Consider the following 25,099-nt stretch of genomic DNA (forward strand, 5'->3'; position numbering starts at 1 on the left):
TTAAGAAATATTATATTAATAACATAATTATTATTATTAATATTATTATTATTAGAAACAAGAACATCAGAGTTTTCACAAAATACAGATTTGCTTACATCTGATCGGTGACCAAGAAAACAATGCAGAATCAAAAATATTTATCGTAACGGAATTCACTTTTAAAAAGTATAAAAATAATAACAGAAATGATTTTAGTCCATTTAGCTCCCTCAATCTACATGGATATAGTTTAACGGGAGTAGTTTCAATCCCTTCATTAATATTTAGACATTTAAAGCTAATGATCGACCATGGATTTCCAGCTGAAAGTCTCAGTCATCCACCATTTCACTTATTATCACAGCCCAGGCTTTTAGTCCAACGAGCTCAGGAATTAGTGGCTTTGCCCATTAGTCGTTTAATTGCTTCTGGACGAGTGACATGCATACAGAATTACAGACTGACTGAAGGGTCAAAGGGGATGAATTTATAGCAATTAATGAGACCACGGCTCGTTCGCTGGTGTCACTTCAACCTACCAGCAGCTACTGCAGCAGATGAAGGCCATCCATTTACACAGATACCTCTTTTAGCCAATGCTTACACACATTTTATCAGTTCAAATGCATGATGTTGTTCTGCTGGTCAAACTACAGCAATACTCAAATATTCAAGCTAAATATTATTGCAAACAAACAAATAATAATATTTTGCATGCAATCAAATATTCAATATTTAATACATATTAAAGCATTAAAAAAGCTGTAAATTAAGCATGCAACAGCAGTTTTCTGAATTATTTATTTAACTAAAATGTAAAATAAACATTTATATATTGCATTATATCACAAAAACTACAAAAAAGCAAATGCAGAACAGTTATGGCCATTGAAAAGCCCATAATTATCCACTGGTCAAGCTTTATTGTCCACTTATTACTAATAAAGAGCGCATTTAGAGGCAAGTCTCCAAGACTCATTGACCAACTCAATGAAAAAACTTCATCTTTCTGTTGTATTCTGAAGATTACAGTAGTTTGTGTAATAATAATTGAGCACATTGGCTTTGCTATTTTCAGTCTGCGCTCGTGGAGTTGCAGGATTGACAGATGTTAAGCGCGTTTTCCGTTGTGTAATTATCAGCCTCGGAGGATGTTTGACAGTCAAGTTCAGAAAGGAATCTGTCTCATTTTCAGTAAAGGAGCATGCTGTCAGAGCCGTGGCCAGCGCTTATGACTCAGGGTTGAGTCGCCCAGAGACGCCCAGTGCGTCGCTCACATCACCTGAAGATCAGCAGAGTAACATGAGGAAAACTCCTCCGCTTAAACACAGATGTCAGCACGACTCAGAGCAGGTGGTGATGTTTAGCAATATTTACTGCTGACATATTTTAAAGTCTATATATTCCTTTCATTTGACTGCCGCTCAATTCATACGCGCAGGAGAAGGGATTAAAGTCTTCATCAATAAACAATTTAAATGTATTAATTTATTATCACTGGCATTTTAATGTGACCTTAATTATTTTTTTATTATTATTTATTTTTTTATTTAACCTAAACTCTTTTGTTTTTCTTTATAATTCATTATAATCAAATAATACTGTATTTTTTCTTTATTCTTTAAATGAATCAAAGGCAAATGAAAATAGCAACACAAAAGCAATATTGTTTTGCAATCTCATAGTTGTAAAAATCACAATAAAATTTAACCTGACCACTCAATGTGTATTACTGTAAAATACTGTATATCACAGAACACCCGATTATTACCATGGTGCCATGCCTAAAGCACAAGCATCTTTCTGGAAAATATGTGGTGCAGCCGTGGTGCAGCTTGAATAATTAATCTTGGCTCTGGTCAGCATCTCTTTCATCACGCTCTGCCTGAAGCTGACACCTGTGATCCAGAGACAGTGACGGGAACAAGAGCAGGACGGGACGGACAGAGAGGGGTGCCAGTCATGCATACAGGGCCAGCTGGCCCAACAAGGTGACACTGACAGTGTACTGTAAGAGCCACGGCGAGCAGAGCGTGATCCATTCAAAACAGAACAGAAGACCTGTTTATCATGTGCTTCAATACAGAGCAAATTATATAAAATTAATAATCAAACATATTTTGGACGCCAGGGATTTTGTCAGCAGCCTTGAATGAATGGATTGATGCCATGTGTTCCAGCACAAACCAGTGGAGGATTGTAATATTTTAACATGCTTCTTCAAACCAATGTTCGATTGTCACTCATTTAAAAATGCCCTCAACATTGATATAAAACAGCAAACCTACTCTTTTATGATTCAACCTCCCGAGACCACAAATTGGTCCAAATAATCCATGTAGAGCACATTAATCTCATCCACCTCTTTCCGTTCGCACAGATGTAATAAAAGACTGGAACAGCCGATTGAGAGGCTTTAAAGGTTAAAGGCTGCCTGTGCCCTGCTGCTTAAGCTCTGGCTATTACAGTTCTATCAGCGGCTACATTATGAGATCATTGCAAACTGGGTCACCCTGTAATATTGCAGTGCTGAGATGGATGCTGTTCAGTCACGCTTGTTTCAAGAAAGCGTGTTATTTTCAAGGACACTGCATATACAGTCATGCACATCGCACAGCACAGTTATCGTACGTGATGGACGCTCAGAGATTACAGACTGAAAAATGCTCTCCGGATCCCATTACGCATTCAGCTGCTGTTGTAGTTAAGGCTGATAAAAGCATTTGTGGCTCTCCATGTGCTAAGCATGCTTGAGAAACAATTAGCTCATGTATAGAGTCATTCTGCCATTTTTCACCCCATTAAGTTCAGCACAGTGGTTTAATTCATAGCATAAAGATGCGCCAGGACCCATCCCATGCACGCTCATCAGAGCGACCGATCAGAGATGTTTTCCCATGCCATCATCAGCCTGGCCGGCGAAAGAGAGAAAGAGAGACGGGAGACAGACGAGGCGTCATCGCTTTCAATGCATTTGGAGGAAATATGACTCAATGCATTGCTATTCTCTGTGCAAACAGATATTGTATGTCTGAGGTCCTGTTTAATAAGGCAAAAGCTGAAGCTCCAAAGACGCTGGTAGATTTTGCAGGCATATTTTTATAAGCGATCATGTAAAACAAGAGTTTCAGAAAACAAACCCTGAAATCTCTGGGAAAGGATTGCATCATTTCAAAACAATATACTGATATTGATAACAATATTGAATATACTGTAATATAGGAGCGTTACGTCAGGAATAAAAATAAAAACTATGCCATTATTTAGTCACCTATTTCAAAGCCACAGTTCAATGAGGGGCAACTACGATGCTGTAAAAAATACAAAAACACAATAAAAGCACCATAAAAATGCAAATTAAAGCTTTAAAGGTTCAATGCAATTTAAGCTTAATCAGTAGAATTACTGGTAACACTTTAGAATAAGGTTCCATTTATTAACATTAGTTAACAACATTAGTAAACATGAACTAAGAATGAACAATACTTCTACAGCATTTATTAATCTTAGTTAATGTTAATTTCAGCATTTACTGGTGCATTATTAAATTCACAAGTTGTGTTTGTTAACATTAATGTAGTGGGAACTAACATGAGAAAACAACGAACAACTGTATTTTCATTAACTAACATTAACAAAGATTAATAAATAGTGTAACAAATGCATTGTTCATTGTTCGTTCATGTTAGTTAATACATTAACTAATGTTAATAAATGGAACCTTATTCTAAAGTGTTACCGAATTATTTGACAATGTCGATTATTTTACTAATTTTCTCTAAGCAATTATATATTTACATTTGATATGTATATTTTAACATTTGCAGTCTGGCTCCATTCACTTCCATTGCAAGTTACTCACTGTAACTCAGACTTTTATAAGTGGAAATTAATCAGCATTTTGAAACAAATACAGTTGATTTTGTTTTACTGAGAAAAAAAACAAAAAACAAGTGCATAGGGGCTTGGAATCGACATGAGAGTAAATGGTGACACAAGTGTAATTTTTAGGTGAACTATTCCTTTTAAAGTCGTTTCAAAGTCACAGTTTAATGACGGGCGACTATGAAGCTCCAAAAAGGACAAAAACACAATAAAAGTGCCATAAAAATTCTTAAAGTTCAATACAACTTTCGCTTAATCAACAGAATTTGTGGCAGAATTTGATAATACTACAGACAGATACATATGGTTTGTTTATTATTTATTTATTTACCATTTACAGATTATGTATTTCTTATGTGGCAACATAATTTATTTTTATTTATTGTGGTTTGCTTATGTTTCTTCAGCATGTTCTACTCTTATATTTTACTGAAAATTAAGTAGTGCATACGGCTTGGGATCGACATGAGAGTAAACGGTGACACAATTTTAATTTTTAAGTGAAGTAATCCATTTAACTCAACTGAAAATCTTTACCTCAGCATCCATAAGCCTCTAATGGCCACTAAAGATGGAGTGAGCCAAAGTGGGAGCTAATCCATGGCTTTCTCCAGCATCAACACCACCTTGAAGAGTCTGGAGAAGAGTGTGATGAAGCTGGAAGCTCACAGCGTTTGGTAGTTGGTCAGTTTTCACCCAAAAGCCTTTCCAAACAAGCTGTTGAAATCAGACTCGGATAATAAATCACTGCTTCGTCATCATCAGACCGGCTCTCTCTGAAGACCGGCTGATGCGCTCGTTCCTGAGGTGACACTCATTAATTTAAGAAATTAATTTGAGCGAAGGAAATGAGGTCAAGAGAAAATGGAAATGGGTCTTTGAAAGAGGGTAAAGTAAGAGGAACAGACAGAGCCAGGGTTTGGCTGGATGCTCTGGTTTCTGACCTGACCGCGAGGCTGATTTCTCCTGCCCGGTTGGCCGAGCCACCGTTAACAGGCTCCTGGCTTCACCAAAGCCTCCCCGTAATCTCCAGAAAATTGAGTCTGCTGGTGCCTGCTGGGAAACGGGGTCGGATCAACACTGCACCGGCCGTCCAAAGAGAACCAGTAAACAGGTCCGTCTCTTTTAGAGCAGGTAACGGGTTTTGAGAGTTAGAAAACACTGAGTAAAGGCCTGTCCAGACGTTTAAGTACAACCATAACCAGTGCTGGGAACGTTACTTTGGAAATGTAATACATTACATTTAGTCATTTAGCAGACGTAGAAATGTAGAAGCTTCAAATTTTCTGTAAAGCTGCGTTGCAACGATTTATTTCGTGAAGAGAGCTATACAAATAAACTTTAATTAAATTGATATAAAAACACGTTTTATTTTGGCTATTTCAGCAACATTTCTCAATTCAATTTGGCACACTGATAGAAGACAGTCTCAAAACAAACCACACCAAATTTGCAGGCTCTAACTCAAACTCTCTAGCACCACCACTTATCCAAAGTTTCACTCATGTTTATGCTAATAACTTTTGAACTGTAAGCCAAAAATGAAAATAATTTTCTCTGAATCCTTGGCTCAAGCCGAGTCGAAAATTCAAAAATCGTAAGGTTTAATTTTTTGGCTATTTTCGATTGTTCGTAAAACCTACTTTTTCGAACTCTTCCTAGACATTTCACCAAAATTGGCTCGGATCATCTTCAGACAATGCTGGGAAAAAATAATGGAATTCAAGTCGATCCGCTTAGCAGTTTTCGAATAATGAGCGAACAAATTCTACAAAAAGCAAGCAAAAATGGATGCGAGGCGATATCTCCGCAACGGTTTGGCATATTGAGACCAAACTTGGTGTGTGTTATAACAAGTATGACCTGAGGCTACCTGCAGTGTTTCGGCGCAGTGCCACCTAGTGGTCAGGATATACGACAAATGGCTATTTTTGCTTTTAACTTCTCAGTGATTTGACCAAAAATCACAAAACTTTGGATTCGGTGCATCATGCCAAGTCGAACCATATCCAGTTTTCCCATGTCAGCCATTTTGGGCGTCGGACATTTTTTTATTTTGTAGTAAAATGCTAGATTTTAGGAACGCATTGACATATCGTTAAGAAACTTGGTATGGGTCTTCAGCACAATGCCCTGAAGGAGTCTGAGAAGTTTTGAAACAGCACCACCTTGTGGTAAAATCAAATATTCGCATGCTTATAACTTTGGGAGGGGTTGACTTATTTTCACGGTAGTTACCTTTTTAGACTCCTGAATCCTTGCCGAGTCCAGCGATACCAAACTTGACAGATTTTGACTTATGGTTTGTGCAGGGTAGCATTTTAGCGCTTAAAAAAATATTTGCCAATATCTTAGAAACCGTTATTCCGATCGACACGAAACCACCGTAGGAAAGCATAGCATCCCGGCTATACGCTACTGCTCAATTGCCTAAATTTTGATAGTAAGAGGTACAAAAATGCAAACAAAGTCGGCAGTCAGTCATTTTTCATCTACTCCTATACAAAAATGTATAAAACTCCAAAACAAAGTGAGATATTTTCATCAAATTTGACACACATATACATATGTATGGGCACACTCTAAGCACACACAAAAAATAAACAAAATTGGTGGGATTTTGCCTCTTGGCGGTGCTATAATTGAACAAAACATAAAATTGCCATTGACTACAGTAGAGTATTATGATGTAAAATGATATATTTTACAAATACATCAGTGTACCATTATAAAACTTTGTACGTACCATGGAGACCATGACCTGAAAGTACTCAAAAAGTTTTAAAACAGTGCCACCTTGTAGTTAAAAGCGATCGGATATCTCACACTGCTTTCTTCAGAAGACATCTTTAGATTGATTCAGAACCAAAAGCAGATGTTCATGGTCACAGCCCAAACACTAACTTCACTCAATGTATAATGCAAGGACAACAAAAGATTTTGAATACCCAAACTTGCTCTCTGAAGTCAAGCTTTTGCTTTTTTGTCGCTTAGTTTAGTTGTGCAGCTTAAATATCAACTTAATTGCAAACTTGAGGTTTCCCAAAAGGTGGTTTGCAATCACCTAGTGATTTTTAAATTCATGATAATCTAACAAAAATATGTAAATAATAATAATAATAATAATATTTATTATTATTATATTAAAATAAATCAATGGGGTTGCACTATTAAACGATATGATGCAATATGGCATAATTTAAGTGTTCATCCCTCCAAAACAGATAAAACAGCTTTCACAAACAGCTACATCTCTGTCTTTATTAAAGTGTATTTAATGAGTTGTATTTTTTTAGGGGTTATTTTGGCATAATTCATAACCACACCCCAGACCGCACTAATTTTCAAACCCTGGTTACAACCATACATGCAAATAAGAAAGTTGAATTTGTGCATTTTAAGCCCCCTGTGGTTTCCTCCGCGACCCGACTGATCCTGTCACACTCTCTCTGTCTGTCTGCGAGAGTGAGACGGCATCTCATCACACACTTCATCACTGCGAATATCTCTTCTCCCATCACTCATCTCTCTCTCTCTCTGTCTGTCTAATGCTGTATATCTTTTTTCAGATGCTCGATTCATTACCGGAATAGAATAAAATGTGATGCTTGTCATTTCTGTGCTAAAAATGTGCTTCATGTGGACACATCTAAATATACTGCTTTTATTGAACCTAAAAAAATCTATTTAATTTGACTAGATCCGTGTTATTAGTATCACTGATATACCATTATCGTTTTGAATTAGATGTTCATCTTTATATTCTGTTCTGGTTTAAATTTAGCTGTGCATTTTTATTTTATTTATTTATTTGTTTTGATTTTTATTAAGTTTCATTAGGTTTTAGTTTTAATATGTTAAATTAAAACTGAGAAACGTTGCCTTGACAACTAGCTGAAATAAAATGACTTTTTTTTTTACATTTAATTTGACTTCAGTTAACATTTATTTCATTTCAAGCAATGCTTGTTTTATGGTTTTATTTTTATTTTTGGTTAATTATAATTAGCCTGGACTAAATGTATGTTGCTAAATAGCAAGAGTAATGTTAAGAGTCAAGAATGAAATGTAGGAGCTTCCTAAGGTGCAAGTTTATGCACTTTTTCTGATGGAACTTTACAAGTTATTTATGCATTGCATTTAAAGTAATCATAAAATCAAAACAGAGTGGATTTACTTTATCAAAACATATTTTCTTTTATCAAAAAATAAAAATAAATTTCTTGCTCAGTCTAAACTGACTTTCATTTTCAGCTGACATCAGAAATCCTGCTTGTTACGCAACATTTCACAATCGATTCCAGCCGGATAAAATCAAGTCCTGTCTTACATCATCTCTCATTAAATATCCCGTTTCATATATATGTCAGATTAGAAAAGTGAAATGGGTTTTGACTTTAACCACTGATATTCTCTTACTGTAAAGCCACTTTACAACTGTACAGACTGTGTGTGGCATTGAAGAGGAATTAGCCTGCGGCACTGTTTTTGCAGATGGGACTGATGCTGTTTGATCAGGGGAGCTTCAGTGAAGTCATTTACTGACTCCTTTGCCTTGATTGGGCCTTCAAAGTGCTATAGATCTCTACAAGGATCCAACCTGACTGTTGCATCTGTTGGGAACAGATATGTGATGCATACATGCAATGTAATCATGTTAGAAGGAATAGTTCACCTAAAAATGCAAATTATGTCATCATTTATTAATTCTTATGTCAACACATATGACTCGCTTGCATGAAACACATAAGGTGAAATGTTTCTGGCAATTACAATTAATGATAACTGGAGCTTCTATGATTCAAAAAAGGACAAAAAATTACCATAAAGCATCATGAAAATAAACTCGCAAGTCTTCTAGAGTCATGTTTGTGTTTCCCTCCATTAATCTGCTAACTGAATCAGTGAGTTGAATTCAAATGCCAAATCAGTAAGATTCATGAATCAGTCATTCAGACTAATATATTATATATTAATATTGCCACAATACTGCTATTTTAAGCAACTTTGTCATTGTTGTTATTTCTAAGGCAGAAATATATTATGCTGTAATACAACTGATTGTATAATAAATATAATAAATCAGGAAACTAGATTAGGTTAAATAAATGCATGTGTATGAGTTGACATTCTCTTGATTTGTGCTTACAGGTGAAAGTGCAATAACTCTGATCATGATCATGTTATCACAATACAAATTTTAATAACTTTTATAATCAGTTTAACCATTATGCAGCATGACTAAAATGTGGCCAATTTTTAGTTGACTGGTTTAATTCCTGAGTGTGAATCAGAAAAAACAAAAAAAAACCTCAAGCTTTTGTTTTGGCGGAAACCTGCAGGGAAGCCTTTTAAGTGTATATGACAGCAGGTGTACAAACGCTTCTCAATACAACCCTGCTGAAATAATCATCTGTTCACAAAAAATGTATGCAAAATTACCAAAATAAAGCACAACTGACGCACATTACGTTCCCAAGTGCATCTCGCAGCACATGCAAATATGGAGTTTGCAGCGTTTACTGCAAACCGAGGCTTTGAAAAGAAAACGCAATTGTTACCAGTGGATCAGTACTGCAGAACATGAATACTGAAACAATTTGAAATATTTAGAATTGATATGTATAGAAAACAAATCTATATTTATGATGCTATTGCATCCTTTTTGAAGCTTGAGAGCTTCAGCCCTAATCCCTACTTTGTGTTTGAAAAGAAGAAAGAATATCGTACGAGTTTTGAGCGACTCCAGTGTGAATGAATGATGACAGCATGTCCATTTTGGGGCAACTATTCCTTTAATGAGTCGTCTCATTATTATTTTAGTGAGGACATTAGAAGAGGCCGAGTCATTTGGTCTGAAATCTCAACTTTCAGAAAGCCATGTTTGCCGTTGCATCACACCCTCTGCTTCTGTGTGATAAACCAATCTATCAAATTACTGAGCTCAGGCACAGACACTTACCCAAGCTGCAGACACTGCACTGGAGCAAAGATAAGTGCTCTTTGTCCAAATGACACTCGTCCCTCTCATTACATGCTGTGAGACACAAGTCTCCTCTCAGTATTGTGTCTTTCTGTCTGTGGCTACTTTCTCTCTCTCTCTCGTTCCTCCCTAGAAAGAATATTGCTTTTTTCACTCTCTTCTGACACTTTTCTGACAATCCATAGATATCTTGTGTGGGCCCGTAATGCATCGAGGCCGTTTAACCGTAATGGGAGTTTTTATGTTATCGATGGTTTTTGCATGTTGCTTCTTCGCGCCACAGAGGATTCGGCCAATCGGCTCGCTGAGGACAGCGGCAGTGAATCACTAATGAAATATATTGATCATCAAATTCAACGTAACTACTAGCTGACTCCAGGGGGAGCTCTGTCTGTTTCAATCAGCACGATAATGCTACGCTTAAAGGCCAATAAAACTCTTGCATGTGGAGCATGATCTTATAACAATATTGGGAATAATATAATGTGCTTAGTGCATATAGATGTTTAATCCAAATCAATTTACAGTAGGGCAGTTTCAATGAGTCCCTTTGGAGCAGCTATGGGTTAAGTGGTTTGCTCAAGCACACGATGGCGGTAGAACAGAAACAGGGTCTATAGTTAATGGATTACCTCTAAGTGGGATCAAACCTGCTGATTTACTGTTAAAAGCCTGAATGAGGATACCAGTAAGTGCCTTATATTTATCAAGACAAGCACCAGAATTGGCATGCCTAAAGAAATTGATTCAACGAAGATATATTGCATCAATCAATCAAACAATAAATAAATAAAATAAATAAATCAATTTTGGTTTAAGTTTAACTTTGTACACATTATTACATTAAAGAAACCACAAATATATTACATTTTAAAAGCATTTATTAATTTGGGTTAATGTGAATACATACAATTGTTGATGATGTTCATTTGTAATACATGATATTTAATTTATTCAATTAGAAATACATATAAAAAAAGAAAACTGCATTATTAGATTTAGAAATTAATGTTAACCTAGATCAGGGTTATTTTTGTTAATTAAAAATAGAATAAACTAAAATTGAAGACATAACAAGAAAACAAATTGCTGTAAGGTTAACTTTGCTAACATTTGTAAATTAATGAAATAAATAAACTACATATTAACAGCATTTATTAATGTAGGTTAGCATCGATATATAAAATTCTTGATAATGGTAATTTCACGTGATTTTTAAATTATTCAACTAGAAATATTAAAAATGCATGAGCATATTTAGAAATGTAAAAACCTAGATCAGGGTTGTTAAAGTTAATTGAAACTAAAACCGAAACTAAAACCACTTGAAATTAATATAAAGTTTAACTGAAATAAAATATAAAAACACTTTTTATTTTGGCTATTTCAGCAACATTTCTCAATTCAATTTAGTTTAATTTGATATACTTAAATACCCAAAATAATTAGTAAATCAATCAAATTAAATACAATGAATAAAACTATACAGACATAGCTATAAGAGCAAAAACGACTAAAAATGACAAAATCATAACCAACTTACTAAAAGAGTAACTAAAATAAAATTAAAAAATAAATAAATCAAATCTATAATAGCATCTCAGTGATACTAAAATAACACTGACCTACATTAATAAATTTGGCATATGTATTGTTCATTCTTGTTTTGTCGTTAACATATATAGCCTTATTGTACCTAACTGTCTCAATTAATGTGAGAAAACAAAGATTTTGTTCCTAACGCTGTGGCAGAAATCATCCACTGACACGTCTAAACTGGGTCAGTCCAGAAGTCATCATCTGCCCATCATGTCGCTCCAAACTCGCATGACCTTTTTAATCAAAGTTATGAGCTATTATCAGAGTGTCAAACGGTGATCACTAGCTGTCAAGTTTGGCTTTAATTTAGGAAAACTTTTTCCTTCAGTCATGTCTTATTTCATCTAGTGCACCAGTACTGTTCTCTCCAAAAAAGACTAAATGCATTGCTGCCTTTATTTTTAATGTAAACCATTCCTTTTCTATACACTACGTCTCCTACTCGAACGTCAGAGGAAAGAGAATGACAGCATTTCCCTCAGCGTTTGTTTGCAAGGATGATCTTAGCCTGCGGCGGTTAGCATTAATTAAAAAGTGCGGCAGCAAAAGCTTGGAGGGTTGAATTTGAGTTTGAGCGGATGGGAGGAGAAGTGAAAAGACTTCAGACTCGTGCAAGATGCTAAATTCCTGCAGAATGACAGAACTGATGACTAATTCAGAGCTGTTTGTGCCGTTTTATGTAAGTTACTGGTAGAGTTACATAAGTCTTTTCCATCTCAGCACAAACTTGCAGTACTTTGAAGTCAAACAGGGTTAAAGGGTATAAACACACATATACGTACACACACAGACATGCTGTCAAACACCAAAAGCATCAATTCTCTGCAGCCTAGAGATGGTTTAACTGTAACCGTTTTGATCTAACGGGAAGAAGAGCAAAACTACCTGTACTTGCTGGTGTGTCAGTTCAACAAACACACACATGTTTGTTTTTCTATGATGGTGGGGACTTTCCTTTAACCTCTACTGTTTTTATACAGAGCTAGAGTTATTTTCTACCCCCTAGAAACTTTTCTACATTTGAATAGGTTAATTAAGATGTTATTTTGTATATTTACTATGCCAGTTTCCTCTTAAGGACCATTGGATATCCCTAAATGCATGTGACTTCAGGTTTTACAGTCCTTATTGGGACATTCAGTCCTCACAATGTTGGTAAAACCTCTCTCTCTCACACACACACACACACACTCAGGCAGAGTCTGCAGTCTCATAACGTGTGATGTGACCCCATTATTGTGCATCCCTGAAGTATCGTTCAGCATTGAGTGTCATCCATCAGTTAGTCCTCTAAAACGGCCAAAAGAATTAAAGATTTTATCCGACATTCACCATCTACACATCTTCCCCTGGACTGATCATCAGTACTCCTTAATGTAAAGCTCTACAGCCATCTCATATTCTCCAATACACACTCTCTGTTCAGAACGCATACTCGTCTCTGAGTTTTTGACTTTATTTTTATCCTGATCCATATGTAGAGTGGGCATAGAGTCATTTACCGTGCTACGCCGAGTCCTGGTGTTTATAAATAGCCAGACCGAGCATTATTCCCTCATCATCAATCACGTTGGGGCACGAGGGAGAGACTCGAGGGGGTAGTTCTCCACGCCACACGGTCTGGAGGTGTGAGCTGGATGGGCTAATCTGGAGGGGAACAGATGCCAGTGCCCGGGGAGCTCGAAGGATGACGGATGGTTCAGGAAAGGCGAATTTTAGCTGGTGTGCTAGCCAGAGTGAACTGAAATATTTAATGTCCATATGGAGAGGAACTAAAGAATTCATTATTTTCTCTCGTGCATGCGCAGACTTCTTAATTTTTCAACAATTTCTGGCCCGTTTCTGCACATGAATCTATTCAGCTGAAATGTGACATTGATGCAGACACACACTTGTCTTTTTTCTATGCCGTCAGCTCACTCCCAAACACAGAGCAAGGAACACACACACACACACAGTGGAATCTTTTCATCTTGTAACCATGGCAGTTGGTAGAATACAGTAGGAATCCAGCCGATAACAAAGTGCTTACATAACTATTGCATTGCCAAGCTCGACTCCTACCTTGCGCACCTCTTTTCCTTCTTCTCTGCCTCTCACTTTAGTGTTCCCTTTCTATTTTTCTCACTCTCTATGCATTCACGTCATCATTTGGCATTCTGGAAAAAGTGCATCTCGACTTTTGTTAAAAGAGATTAACACCTCTCTTTTTGGTTCCCAAGGCGGTCAAATTCTCAGGTTAAAGCCACTCACTTTGGTTTCTTAGGCTACATTGACTTCCCACCTGCTTCAGCCTGCCAGTCCAAACTGGAAAACATTCATTATTTATCTCCTGCCAGAGAAACCAGTCACCTGCAGTCCAAACAGTAGAAGGCAAGCAAACCTTACCTCCCGCAGTTCATGTGCCACATCTTTCAGCTCCTTGAGGATTCCTTCCAGCTGCTCGATCACCATCTTCATGTGGCTGCGGATCTGTTCTCTCTGACTGGGGGTCTCAGAGGGTTCCCGGGCTGGAGCTCCGCTCTGGGACATCCTTCAAAGGCTGCTCACAGGCCGGGGTGCGGAGCGCTGAGGGCAGGGGCGAGCCGAGCCACGATCCATGTCTGGGGCCTCCGGGAGCCGCAGTGCTACTGATCCGATCTGGGGCTCGGGCCACGTGGGAAGGGTTCAACATCTTAAATACGCCTGGGCAGCCGAGAGACCTCGCTGGGTCTGGGGTCAAGCCTCCTCTTGCTGTGTACGGCGGGGCATCTCGGGACAGACGCGGATGGAACGGAAGGTGCTGGAATCATTGAAGGATGCTTGGGCTGTTAGATCCAAGAACACACACCGAACTCCAGTATGAAGAAGCGAAATGCGCAAGAAGCGTGGCTCATTTCAACCTAGCATGCGTTTAGTGTGCACGTGCGAGTCCTTAGGTATAACTTTGGATGGAAAGCGGCTGTCTATGACGCAGAATTCTTCTCTTCCACGAAGACATGGCAAGGAGAGCTGCACGAGTGACTGATCCAGATAAAAATCCAATCCAGGAAGAAAAGGGAAACTCCCAAAGATGCCTTTCTATCAGAGAAGACCGACGTGCTTCTTTGTTTTAGATCTGCGATGTTTGTGTTCGGAGTAAAAAAAAAAAAAAGTCAAAACAAAAGGTGAAATATTCCAACTTTAGTTTTCCTTGAACTGGATCTGGAAGAAAAGGAGAGAGAGAGGATGTTAATTCAGCCAGAAAGCCAGAGTGATTTTATGTGCGTGTATAGATTGTGTTTGTCCTCTCATGTCTGAAACGTTAAACCAAGGCAATGGACGTGATGCTTTCAGAGCGATTGCTAAAATTGCAACTACACTTACAATAAGTGTTATGATGAACGTTTCACACGTAATCCCCCGCGGGGTGTCAGACGGAATGGCGCATCCTTTCCTCTGGGTCAGAGAAACATTTCTCACCCATTTCGTTAAATGGCTGGATAAAGAAAGATCTCAATCTAGCTTTCTTCGATTACGGGTGAAATCCAGTTGTTAGCCTTTCTTCAAAAGACATCAGAGCAGGTAAATTCCATGACTTTTTCTCCAGGAAGAATTGGAATAGAATAAAAGAGGAGAACTTGTCCCTTCAAGGTGCAGCCAAAAGAGACAATCTGACAACACCTGGAAAGACAGGAAGGAAAGCAATTTCTCTGTTTATCTGGTAACGTCTCTCTCCCTGTCATTGTTTTCTCTCCCCCATGTTAAATTTTCTCAGACACATATCTTGATGTTCAAGCTTCGGTTTACTACACAAAATCAATTACAGACAGCAAAGAGAGACCGAGAAGAACAGATACAAATGAACACGCTCACCACATTGAATCCCACCAGCCCCCGTGGAAACGCACTTCATAAGACAGTGGTCTCTGGCACGCTTTCTCGCTCTCACCTCTCCCCTGGTCAGTGGTAGAAAGTGCGTGCAGGTTTGCCTTTCCTCCCTCCTGAGGAACGATGGGGATACAGTTTTCGGCACGGCTGAGCTTGGCTCATCCTTCCCATTTTGTTGCGGCGTCAGTCACCATCACGCACGCTGTCTTCCTCCCAATCACCCCCACTTCTCTCTCTCTTGTTCCCACACACAATCCTACTCTTTTATGTTTTTCCTTTCAGCGTCTGTCCAGCCACACTCGCCCACCGTCAGAAGGAGGGTTCATTCAGAGCCGTCCTTCAGAGAGAAAGTGAAGCAGCAGCGGAGGAGGAGGAGTGAGGGAGGAGGTGGTGGTGGATGAAAGACTGGCCCTGGTTCCCCTCTTTTCGAGCCCCGGCAGCCTTGGCTTCTCCACTCCTGCTTCAAATCCTGGAAGTCCTCAGATGCTCTTGTTGCTGCGGCGACCGTTTCCACCTCGCATTCCGTCTCTCGGCTGTGGAGCAGACACCTCCTGTCGCCGTGACGACAGCCTCTGACTGAGGGAGGGATGCTGCCTTTGCCTCCGATATCTAAACCCTGTGGATACACGCGCACTCTGATACCCCCCCTCCTCTCTCTCTCTCTCTCTCTCTCTCGCTCTCTCTCTCTCAGTCCCTCCTGCCAGATGGAAGGGGAAGAGGCTGGAGTTTATAGACAGGCTTTGGCTGCTAGTGAAGACGGCTCTCTCTCTGGCTCTGGGGGGGGGGGGGGGGGTTGGGGGGGGGGGGGGCTATGACGTTTAAAGAGACAGTATAGCGAGCTTCACACTGTATCTCTCTTATGTGTCTTCTTCTGTTTATTCGTAGCTCTCCATTTTATTTATGAGTGCCTATAACCCTTCACCCAATATATGTTATAAATATCAAAAGTTCTAGTTTTTCATGAACATGTCATTGTATCATCATCAAATGTTGCAAAATTGCACTAGATACTAAGACTTTTTTTCCATTATGAATGTTATATTTTCATTTTTTTTCTTTTAAATATATATATTTAAATATATTTAAAATTTAAATAAATATTTTTTGCACACATCTAACAAGTATATGATGGTATGATATATAAAGATATATTCCAAACAAATAAATATTTTATAAATATTTCAGTAAATAGTGGAAATATTTTAAATATAAATAATTTTGACAATAATACTGAAAATAATACTGAATTTCTTGTTGCTGAAGAACTTTTAATTTCATGCAATTGCGTATATTTTTTTCCTCAAAATAATTAAAGTGAATTCAAGGTATATTATCTTACACAATTGTATTTCTTAAGAATGTATTTCTTGTTTCAAATATATTTAAATATTTGGTTACATATTTAGATTAGGGAACACTTATTAACTATAAACTAAGATTTAATAAACTCCTAATTCGCTGCTAATTGACAGTAAGTAAGTTAGCAGTTATGTTTAGAGTTATGGAATTTACAATATAGTCATGCATGTGCTTTATAAGTACTAATAAACAGCCGATATGCTATTAATGTGTGCATGCTAAACTAGTTAGTAGTGCTCCCTAATCTAAAGTGATATTTAATCTACCAGATTAAATATCTACCAGACCTAATCTACCAGATATTTTTACTGGAAAACAAAACAAAAGACTGATTTGTGAATCTTTTTGTAAATAAATCTCAGGCTTGATCCGGACCCCTGATGGGAGGGTTACTGTAATGTTATGTTCGTTCATCACTCACAGGCTCTGACAAATTGAGAAAATGATCCAGAGTAAAATATTCCCTTTTGTATAATCCTCTTTGATCAATAAAACATTTTCCCCTTCATAAACTCAGCACATTAATACAATGCGCTCACTTGGCTTCAAACATATGTTTAGCTGTGTTTTTTTCTGAGCACTGTATCGAATTTCCTCATTTCTTTGTATTTTTTCTTCTCCATAAATTTCTGCAACTAATTAAACTCAAACCACTTTGTGTAATGACTCAATTCAAACAGTTAATTTCATTCTAGAAATGTGAACTCATCGTATTGGCATATGCATTCTGATTGGTCAGTTCCCTCACATCAATTTGCATACAGAATTCTGATTGGTCACTTCTTTATTGCATCTATTTTACCATCCATCCGGCAATGAGAAAAGTCTGAAACCTAAACGTACCTGTAGAAACTTACCTAACCAAGTCGCTCGCTGCTTCGCAAAGGCTGATATTCCCTTCAGGAAATGCAAATCTTGTTATGAGTTTATTATGCATTTAGATGTGGCTTAATTAAGGGCTATTGATCTACAGCTGTGAAGAGTGTGATGGCTGAATTCTCAGTTTACAAACGCAAATGTGTCCCAAAGGCAATGTGCTCTGCGTATCTGTGAAATAAGATTATCTATAATGCTTCGGGTGCTTGAATTCACTTATATGTAAAACCAGTGTGTGTAGCGCTGTCTCTCTGTGTGTGTGTGTGTGTGTTTGTGCGTTCACGTGTAAGGTCAGTGTGTGTGTGTGGGTCTGTGTAGGTGGAGGCTGATGTGGCATTATTCTCACAGATCCATGTAGAAGTGTGTAGGCTTGGAGGAGCGGTTGCATTGCACAGAAAGATGCCCTTGTGATATGCCTTTAAAAGTCACAGATCATTGCAAACTCTCTTAAACACCTTTACAGACCTGTTTAGTGTAATTTGGCGTCTAATGAACATCGATAACAGAGTGCATTCGTAAGAATCTTCGACAGACATGAGCGGCGTTTGACTGCCGTCGTCATCCCGCTCCTGCCGCGATGATATTTCTTTAACGCTAAGGTCATAATGACTGCCGGTTTTTACTATCTGAGTTGGAGAGAGCCCAAGGAAATATCAGCCCCACTTAATATTTCTGTCCTGGATTTATTGCACCTGGCCCGATTATGGAGAAGTTTTATAGAACGCAATATTTTTCTAGCAGGGCCGCACGCTCGTGCTTTCACAGGTGTACCTCCAGAGGAAATCACTCGGGTAATGTGATACTACAGAGAGAGGGCGAGGGAATAAAGAGAGAGAGGAATAAAGAAGTGTTTGGGAAGAAGAAAGCGGCCCATGGGGTTTATTTGACCACTTCTGTTTACACAGCAATGAGCAATCACACCCCAGTTATTTGATACTTCAAGATCTTTTTATTAGACGAGTTAGTATTTGGCTGGCTCGCTGAGATACGGCCGCTGTGTCTCTGTTTGTGTGTGATGATATAAGAAAGATTTATTTTTTCTCATAAACCAAAACTTGAGGGACCCAGACGGTTGACAGAGGCATTCTAACCCTCCTCCGGTTTCTTGGTCAGAACAGCCACCCGTCTGTCACAGCCGGAGTTCACTACTGGACAGGAACTCACGCTTATCACTAATGTTTTAAAACACAGATAAGTGGCATATGAAGCCAACTTCTTCTTCCTTTGGAAACCTGTGATTCTCCTCTCCACAAGGTGGCACAGTGGCGTAGTGAAGACTCTGGAAACACACAATAGAGCAACACAGAGAGACTGTGGAAGAATCTTCATCTGTTCATTTATAAGAATGTCTAGAAATAATTGTGTAAATTTATCACTGAATTCATACTTAGCCATTTTTAAGGATGAACTGTTTGCTAAATAAATATGAATAAAATATCTGTGCAAAGCATAGGAATATTAGAAAATATCAGAACTTTTTACATTTGAGAAGTATCCTATTTGCAACTTTGGTTTCTTTTCAGTCCTTTCAGTTCTTTTCATACTGTAGCAAGGGTTATTATAGATGTGTGTATATATATATATACACACACACACACATATATATATATATATATATATATATATATATTGCTTTAATATTTTCTTAAATATATTATGTAAATATTTAAATTATTTTATTGAAATATTTTTTTCTTAAGACACTTAAAATGTACTAAAATAACTAAAACTTAATCCAAAAAATGGATTAAAATGTTATAGACATAGGCTATTCTTTTTTATTTTCTTTTTTTTAAAGCAACAATTCAAAAATAAATAAATTATTAAAACCATTTAAAACTAAAATGAAAATGGAAAATATAAAAATAAAATCTAAATCTAATAGTATAAAACATGTTTTGTTTTTCTTAAATGTTATTAATATGTAAATATTTAGGGTTAGGTTAGGGTGGTAACACTTTATTATAAAGACCAGTTCTCACGATTAACTAGTTTCTTATAGGCATGCATATTATATAAACATGTTTATTAGTACTTATAAAGCACATGCTACTATTAATAAGCAGCACACTAGGAGTTTGTTCAGGGAAAACTCTTATAATATGTGTTCCCTATTCTAAAGTGTTACTGTTAAGGTAGGAAACAATTGGTTCCTTCTATCATACTGCTGTATGAAAGCAATAAGCCACCCAAGCCCATGCATTACAGTGACTTTACCACGGTTAACAGGGTTTTACAGCACTATACTCCCCATGATACAATCACTATAAGGCACATCCTCCAGCAGCAGCTTATTGCTTTATTTGACCTCCTCACATTCACAGCCCTCAAGCTCACCGCTCATCGCTTTCCGTGTTTGTCAGATGAATGTGCGTGTGAGCGAGAGCGATGGACTTATTTCTTGTTTGTTTTCAGGACAGGTAAAAATTGAAGCCGTGGTGTGATGCTTTACCCCATTTGCTCTTCTTCACAAACTAGTGCCCAGTGTTGGGAAGTAACTACAGTAGTTACAAAGTTACTTATAGTTAGTAGAATGTCTAAGGTGGACTATCAATATAAAGTGTAAGTGTAATTTGTAACCTATTACATTTACAAAGAAGCCAAACCTTCCCAACGCTGCTAGTGCTCAGAGAGGCCGCTCACTTTATTTGCCCGCTCACTCTTCTTCTTCTTCATGAATGATTGTCTTCTCGTTGTCCTTGCCGGGTGCAGGGGCTCCCTGAGCTCCGCTGTTTGCCGAGGGCGATGTGTAGAGCTCGCCGACGGACGCCGCATCGCCAATCAGCCCCGGCTTCCCCTCCGGAGCGCTAACGAGCCACGGCAGCTCATTGGTCATTCTGCGGGAATCCCATCACATTTCTCCCCCGGTCTGGCCTCGTTTAGAGCCACGCACCCTTCAGGAAACTCAGCTTTACAGCGGTTACGCAACGCTTAAGAAGCCGACTGCATGGGAAATGTCAGCGCTGATGCATGCGATGTGATGTGGCTCTGACAGATCTTTTGATTCACTCGCATCTCACGCAAACATAATCAAGGGCGAGATGTCACTCAATATCATTGCTATGGAGACCAGAGTGAATGTTGGGGCCGTTCTACCACTCCAAAAACGGTATACTACCATAAAATGACATGTAATGTCAAATACAGTTTTTCACCGTATATAGTAGGGGAACCGTTAACATTTAACAGGTTTTTACTGTAGCATTTTTACAGTCTTTTACCATTAAATTCACGGTTATTTTTTTTACAGTGATAGGACAATATTTGGCTGAGATACAACTATTTGAAAATCTGGAATTTGAGGGTGCAAAACAATCAAAATATTGAGAAAATCACCTTTAAAGTTGTCCAAATGAAGTCCTTAGCAATGCATATTACCAATCAAAAATTAAGTTATGTTTATAGTAGGAAATTTACAAAATATATTCATGGAACATGATCTTTACATAATATCCTAATGATTTTTGTCATAAAAGAAAAATCTATAATTCTGACCCATACAATGTATTGTTGGCTTTGCTACAAATATACCCCAGCGACTTAAGACTGATTTTGTGCTCCAGGGTTACATATTATTATTGTTGGATTATCACCATCACTATATATCATCATATCGCTTAACAGTATGAGTTGCTATAAAGCTGTTTTGAAGCAATGTGTATTGTGAAAAGCACTATACAAATACATATGACTATTACAAAAAGTGTTCACCCCAAAATAAAATAGATTATTATGATTTACTCTCTTCTTATGACCTCTGATGCCTTCATTCTGAATCTGACCTTTCACATTTGACCTTCTTCAATTTACTAGCATTGGCATTTCTTTCCCATTTTCTTTAATATCACGTTTTCTTTCTAGAAATGAAATGAATGTATGCAGGTCAGCCTTAGAGTGTGCTTTCATGAATCAATATAGAATAACAAATGCAAAACAGAATTTTATAGTTAATATCTATATGCAATAAATGCATGCTGGTTACCGGACTCTGCCTTAGATGATCAATATAATCAACGAATGCAAACACAGACTTATACCTAATATTTGATGAACAGTATTTTGAGAAAAAGTTTGGAAGCCAATCATATATAAAAAAACTCAATAGCAGTCCTCTAAAAGAAATCAGATACCAGATTGTAGAGATTCACAATGGAAAGATATTATAGAGCAAATTGTGTCTGTTAAATATCAGCAGTCACACATAACATTACAGTAGCTCAGGAGGTTTATTCTGCAGTTTTGCCCTCTAGGATATTCTTGATAAAGCAGGTCTGGGTGTCAGGCTGAAGGAAGGGGAAGTCATCCCACTTATCAGAGAGCAAAGTGCTCTGTAGGTGGTCCTTCAGCCCCATCTCAAAGCCTGTCATCGCCGCTGCAGGCAGGCATCTGTTAGCTCACAGTCAGCCAGAACAGTCAGAGCCTCGAGCGTGAGCTCAGGTGCACAAACACACGTAACAAAGCACATAATGCCTACTGTCGCTCCTCTTTGAAACCGAGTGCTTTATTTAGGGTGCAGGAGCTGTGCTAGCTGCCTACAGACGTGAAAAACACAACCACTGATCCTCATAAGAAGAAGCCATTTGTCTTACTGACCTCTGCACTCGGAAAATGCCACGTGCACATGAGTCAGAGGACAGTAAACCTGAAATGAGGAATACAACAATAGCAGGAGACAAACATGGCCTTTACTATGACCAAAGACATTAAAAGGGAAGAAGGACTGAAAAAAAAATAAAATAAAAATATAACTAAATGGGGAAGAAGGACTGTTAATTGGAACAAAATAATAAAATAAAAAAACTAAGTAAAAAAATGTATTATATATATATATATATATATATATATATATATATATATATATATATATATATATATATATATATATATAATTTTTACACCTGAAATGGTGAATGCGGGCTGAGATCCTTTTAAAATCAAAGGTCAAACAAGTCAACTGTTCCCCCTTATATATATATATATATATATATATATATATATATATTTAGTAGTTTTATTTATTTATTTTGCTAGTCCTATATAAACTGTATGCAACAATTCAGAGTCCCTTTGGATTGATCGTTCACCATTATACCTTGAGAAATATTCTTCTGTTGTCATGAGAATTTCTGAGTATTTCTAGCATTTTCTAGCATAGCAGCTTTATTCATGATTTATCATAGGTCTCAGGGAAATGCACACTAGTGGTGTTTACTGCGGTAATTTTCTGTGAAATTCATCCTGAAAAAAATATATGTTATGGTTATTCCTAATCAATAAATGTTTTAAAATAAAATAGATGCAATATGCATGATTTGACTGTACTGAGAGAGACAGCTGAAGGCTGATGATGATGACTGAAGTTTATCCATGAACAATCAATGCATCAAGGCCAGAGCAGAAAGGTAGGAATAGAGATGACGGAAAGAGAGAAATATAGAAAGAGATTGAATTAATTTTACTGTCACTGAGTTCACAGTCACTCCTCTCATAGTCCACATACAAAGATTCTCGCTTTGTCTTTAAACTGCAAAAGAGGACCTTGTAGTGGCATACACACATCAGTTTACATTGCACATATTAAGGGCCCCAGGGAACCATGAGATGGGGCCCGCACATAAGTGGTGACATCAAAACAGACCGATAGAGTCAAAGAGTGAAGCTATTTTGGGCTATTTAATAAACTGTTCAACCAACTGCATGATGAAAGTGTGTTTTGATAATTCCTTTGTGTACTTAAGGAAAAATAATAAAGTATAACAACATTGTTTATACACAAAAGTACACTATTGTAAAAGACTTCTTGTGAAAAAGTAAAAAAAAAAATGTTCTTGCATGCAATAAAATGTTAGCTTAAAATATTAATTTATATTTTAGTTCATAATTAATGCTTGTCAGTAAATTCAGCAGTAACTTTAACCATATTTCAGGACAATAGAAGTAATTCTGACATTGCATATAAAGATGAAGTGAAGTCTTACTTAAAGGATAAGTTCACTTTCAGAATAAATATAAAAAATCCCGATAATTTACTCACCCCCATGTCATCCAAGATGCTCATGTCTTTCTTTCTTCAGTCGCAAAGAAATTAAGTAGTTTTTGTTTTTTTGAGGAAAACATTGCATGATTTTTCTCCATATAGTGGACTTCATATGGTGGCCAGTGATGAAGTAGATAAAGTGAACTTATCCTTTAAGTGAATCAGAAAGCATTCTTAAGCTCAACTAACTGCATTTAATATGAATTTAAACTATTATGCAATAATGTAATACAAATGTAAACTAAAATGATGTAATTGCATATTACATGCAGTTAAGTGTCCAAAACAAAAAAAACATTACATTCTGTATGCATTTAAGTATATTCCTTTGAAGTACATTATTTCCATAATAAAGTATACTTCCTTTTCAATAATGACAGCACAACAATCATCCACTCATAAACAATACCAGGTACATGAAAGCTTAAGGTAAGTAAATGTGTTTGCTTCAGAAGCTTTCCAGTGAAAGATTCAACCTCATACATGACATACAGATCAGAATTCAGCTCTAAACACATGCAACTTCATTTGCTGAAAAGGAAAACAAACGGCCATTGTTAGCTCAGCTTCAAGAAAGCAATGAAAGCGTCATATTTATGAAAAAAATGCCACACATCACAGTTACGTCAAATGTCATCTCATTTACAGCCGTTTCCATTTTGTTAAAAGTATTATATTTTTAATTTACAATACAGTACAGTATTGTGTACTATGAATATTGTTGGTTCTTTGACAAATTGCTTTTTTGTCTTTTTTTCAGTTGCTTTGGAAAAAGGCATCTGCTGAATGCATACATGTATATGTGTCATGGTATTTTTAAAGTACCTTGGAGTATCACAGAAAGACATCATTTACAAAAACTTCATTAACAATTCCATCTACTCACTGTAGCTACATTTGGTTGTCAATTCAACTTTTAGTGCCTAATTATGTCCTATACACACACAGTTCAGTCATTTACGGGAGTAACAACCTCATTCTACAACTGAGTTGACATTTACAGAAATTCTACCCAGTGTGTGCAGAACTCCTCGTTTAGCGATATACTCCTCCTCAATTTCACGTCCAATTTCCACAATGTCGCTCTGCATAGTCGCACACAGAAATATGTTAACAACTAGACTTTATCATTATTATTATTATCACGGGAAGAATAATTCTTACCGTGGGGAGAATTTATACTGGTATGTTGCAAATGATAAGATATTGCCTATCCCTATTTTAGGGGTAATAACACCGTTTTCAGTCTAGAGCTGCACGATTAATCAAATCTCGTCAGTAAAGCCGGTTCTGTGATTAGTAGTACATCTCCATCACCTGCTTTCAGATGGAGCAGCATTTACTACACAGAGCCAAAGTTTGCTGACAAGCTACACAATATCGTATTCATTAGAGCAGACAATTTAATTGTGTGATAATGAAATCAAAGATATCGTTCTGTGATAACGAAAGCTGTTTGCGTAGCTTCAAAATTTGTTAATTCTGTATGTTGTCTGAGCGTTGGCATCCTCTGAGGTCCTCTGAGGGGT

General features: G+C 37.3%; 1 protein-coding gene across 1 annotated transcript in view; it reads right to left on the bottom strand.

The window, feature by feature from the left end:
- insyn1 (inhibitory synaptic factor 1) overlaps nt 1-15,091 on the bottom strand; it is a 59,659-nt gene extending 44,568 nt beyond the window's left edge. Inside the window, exons 1-2 of the mRNA XM_079374359.1 lie at nt 14,795-15,091; nt 13,838-14,632 (exon numbers count right to left, since the gene is read on the bottom strand). Of these exons, the coding sequence (XP_079230485.1) occupies nt 13,838-13,981 (144 nt within the window). The 5' untranslated portion in view covers nt 13,982-14,632; nt 14,795-15,091. The remainder of the gene's footprint in view (nt 1-13,837; nt 14,633-14,794) is intronic.
- Nucleotides 15,092-25,099: the final 10,008 nt, after the last annotated feature.

This window comes from Barbus barbus (assembly GCF_936440315.1).
Source record: "Barbus barbus genome assembly, chromosome: 23".
NCBI lineage: Eukaryota > Metazoa > Chordata > Actinopteri > Cypriniformes > Cyprinidae > Barbus > Barbus barbus.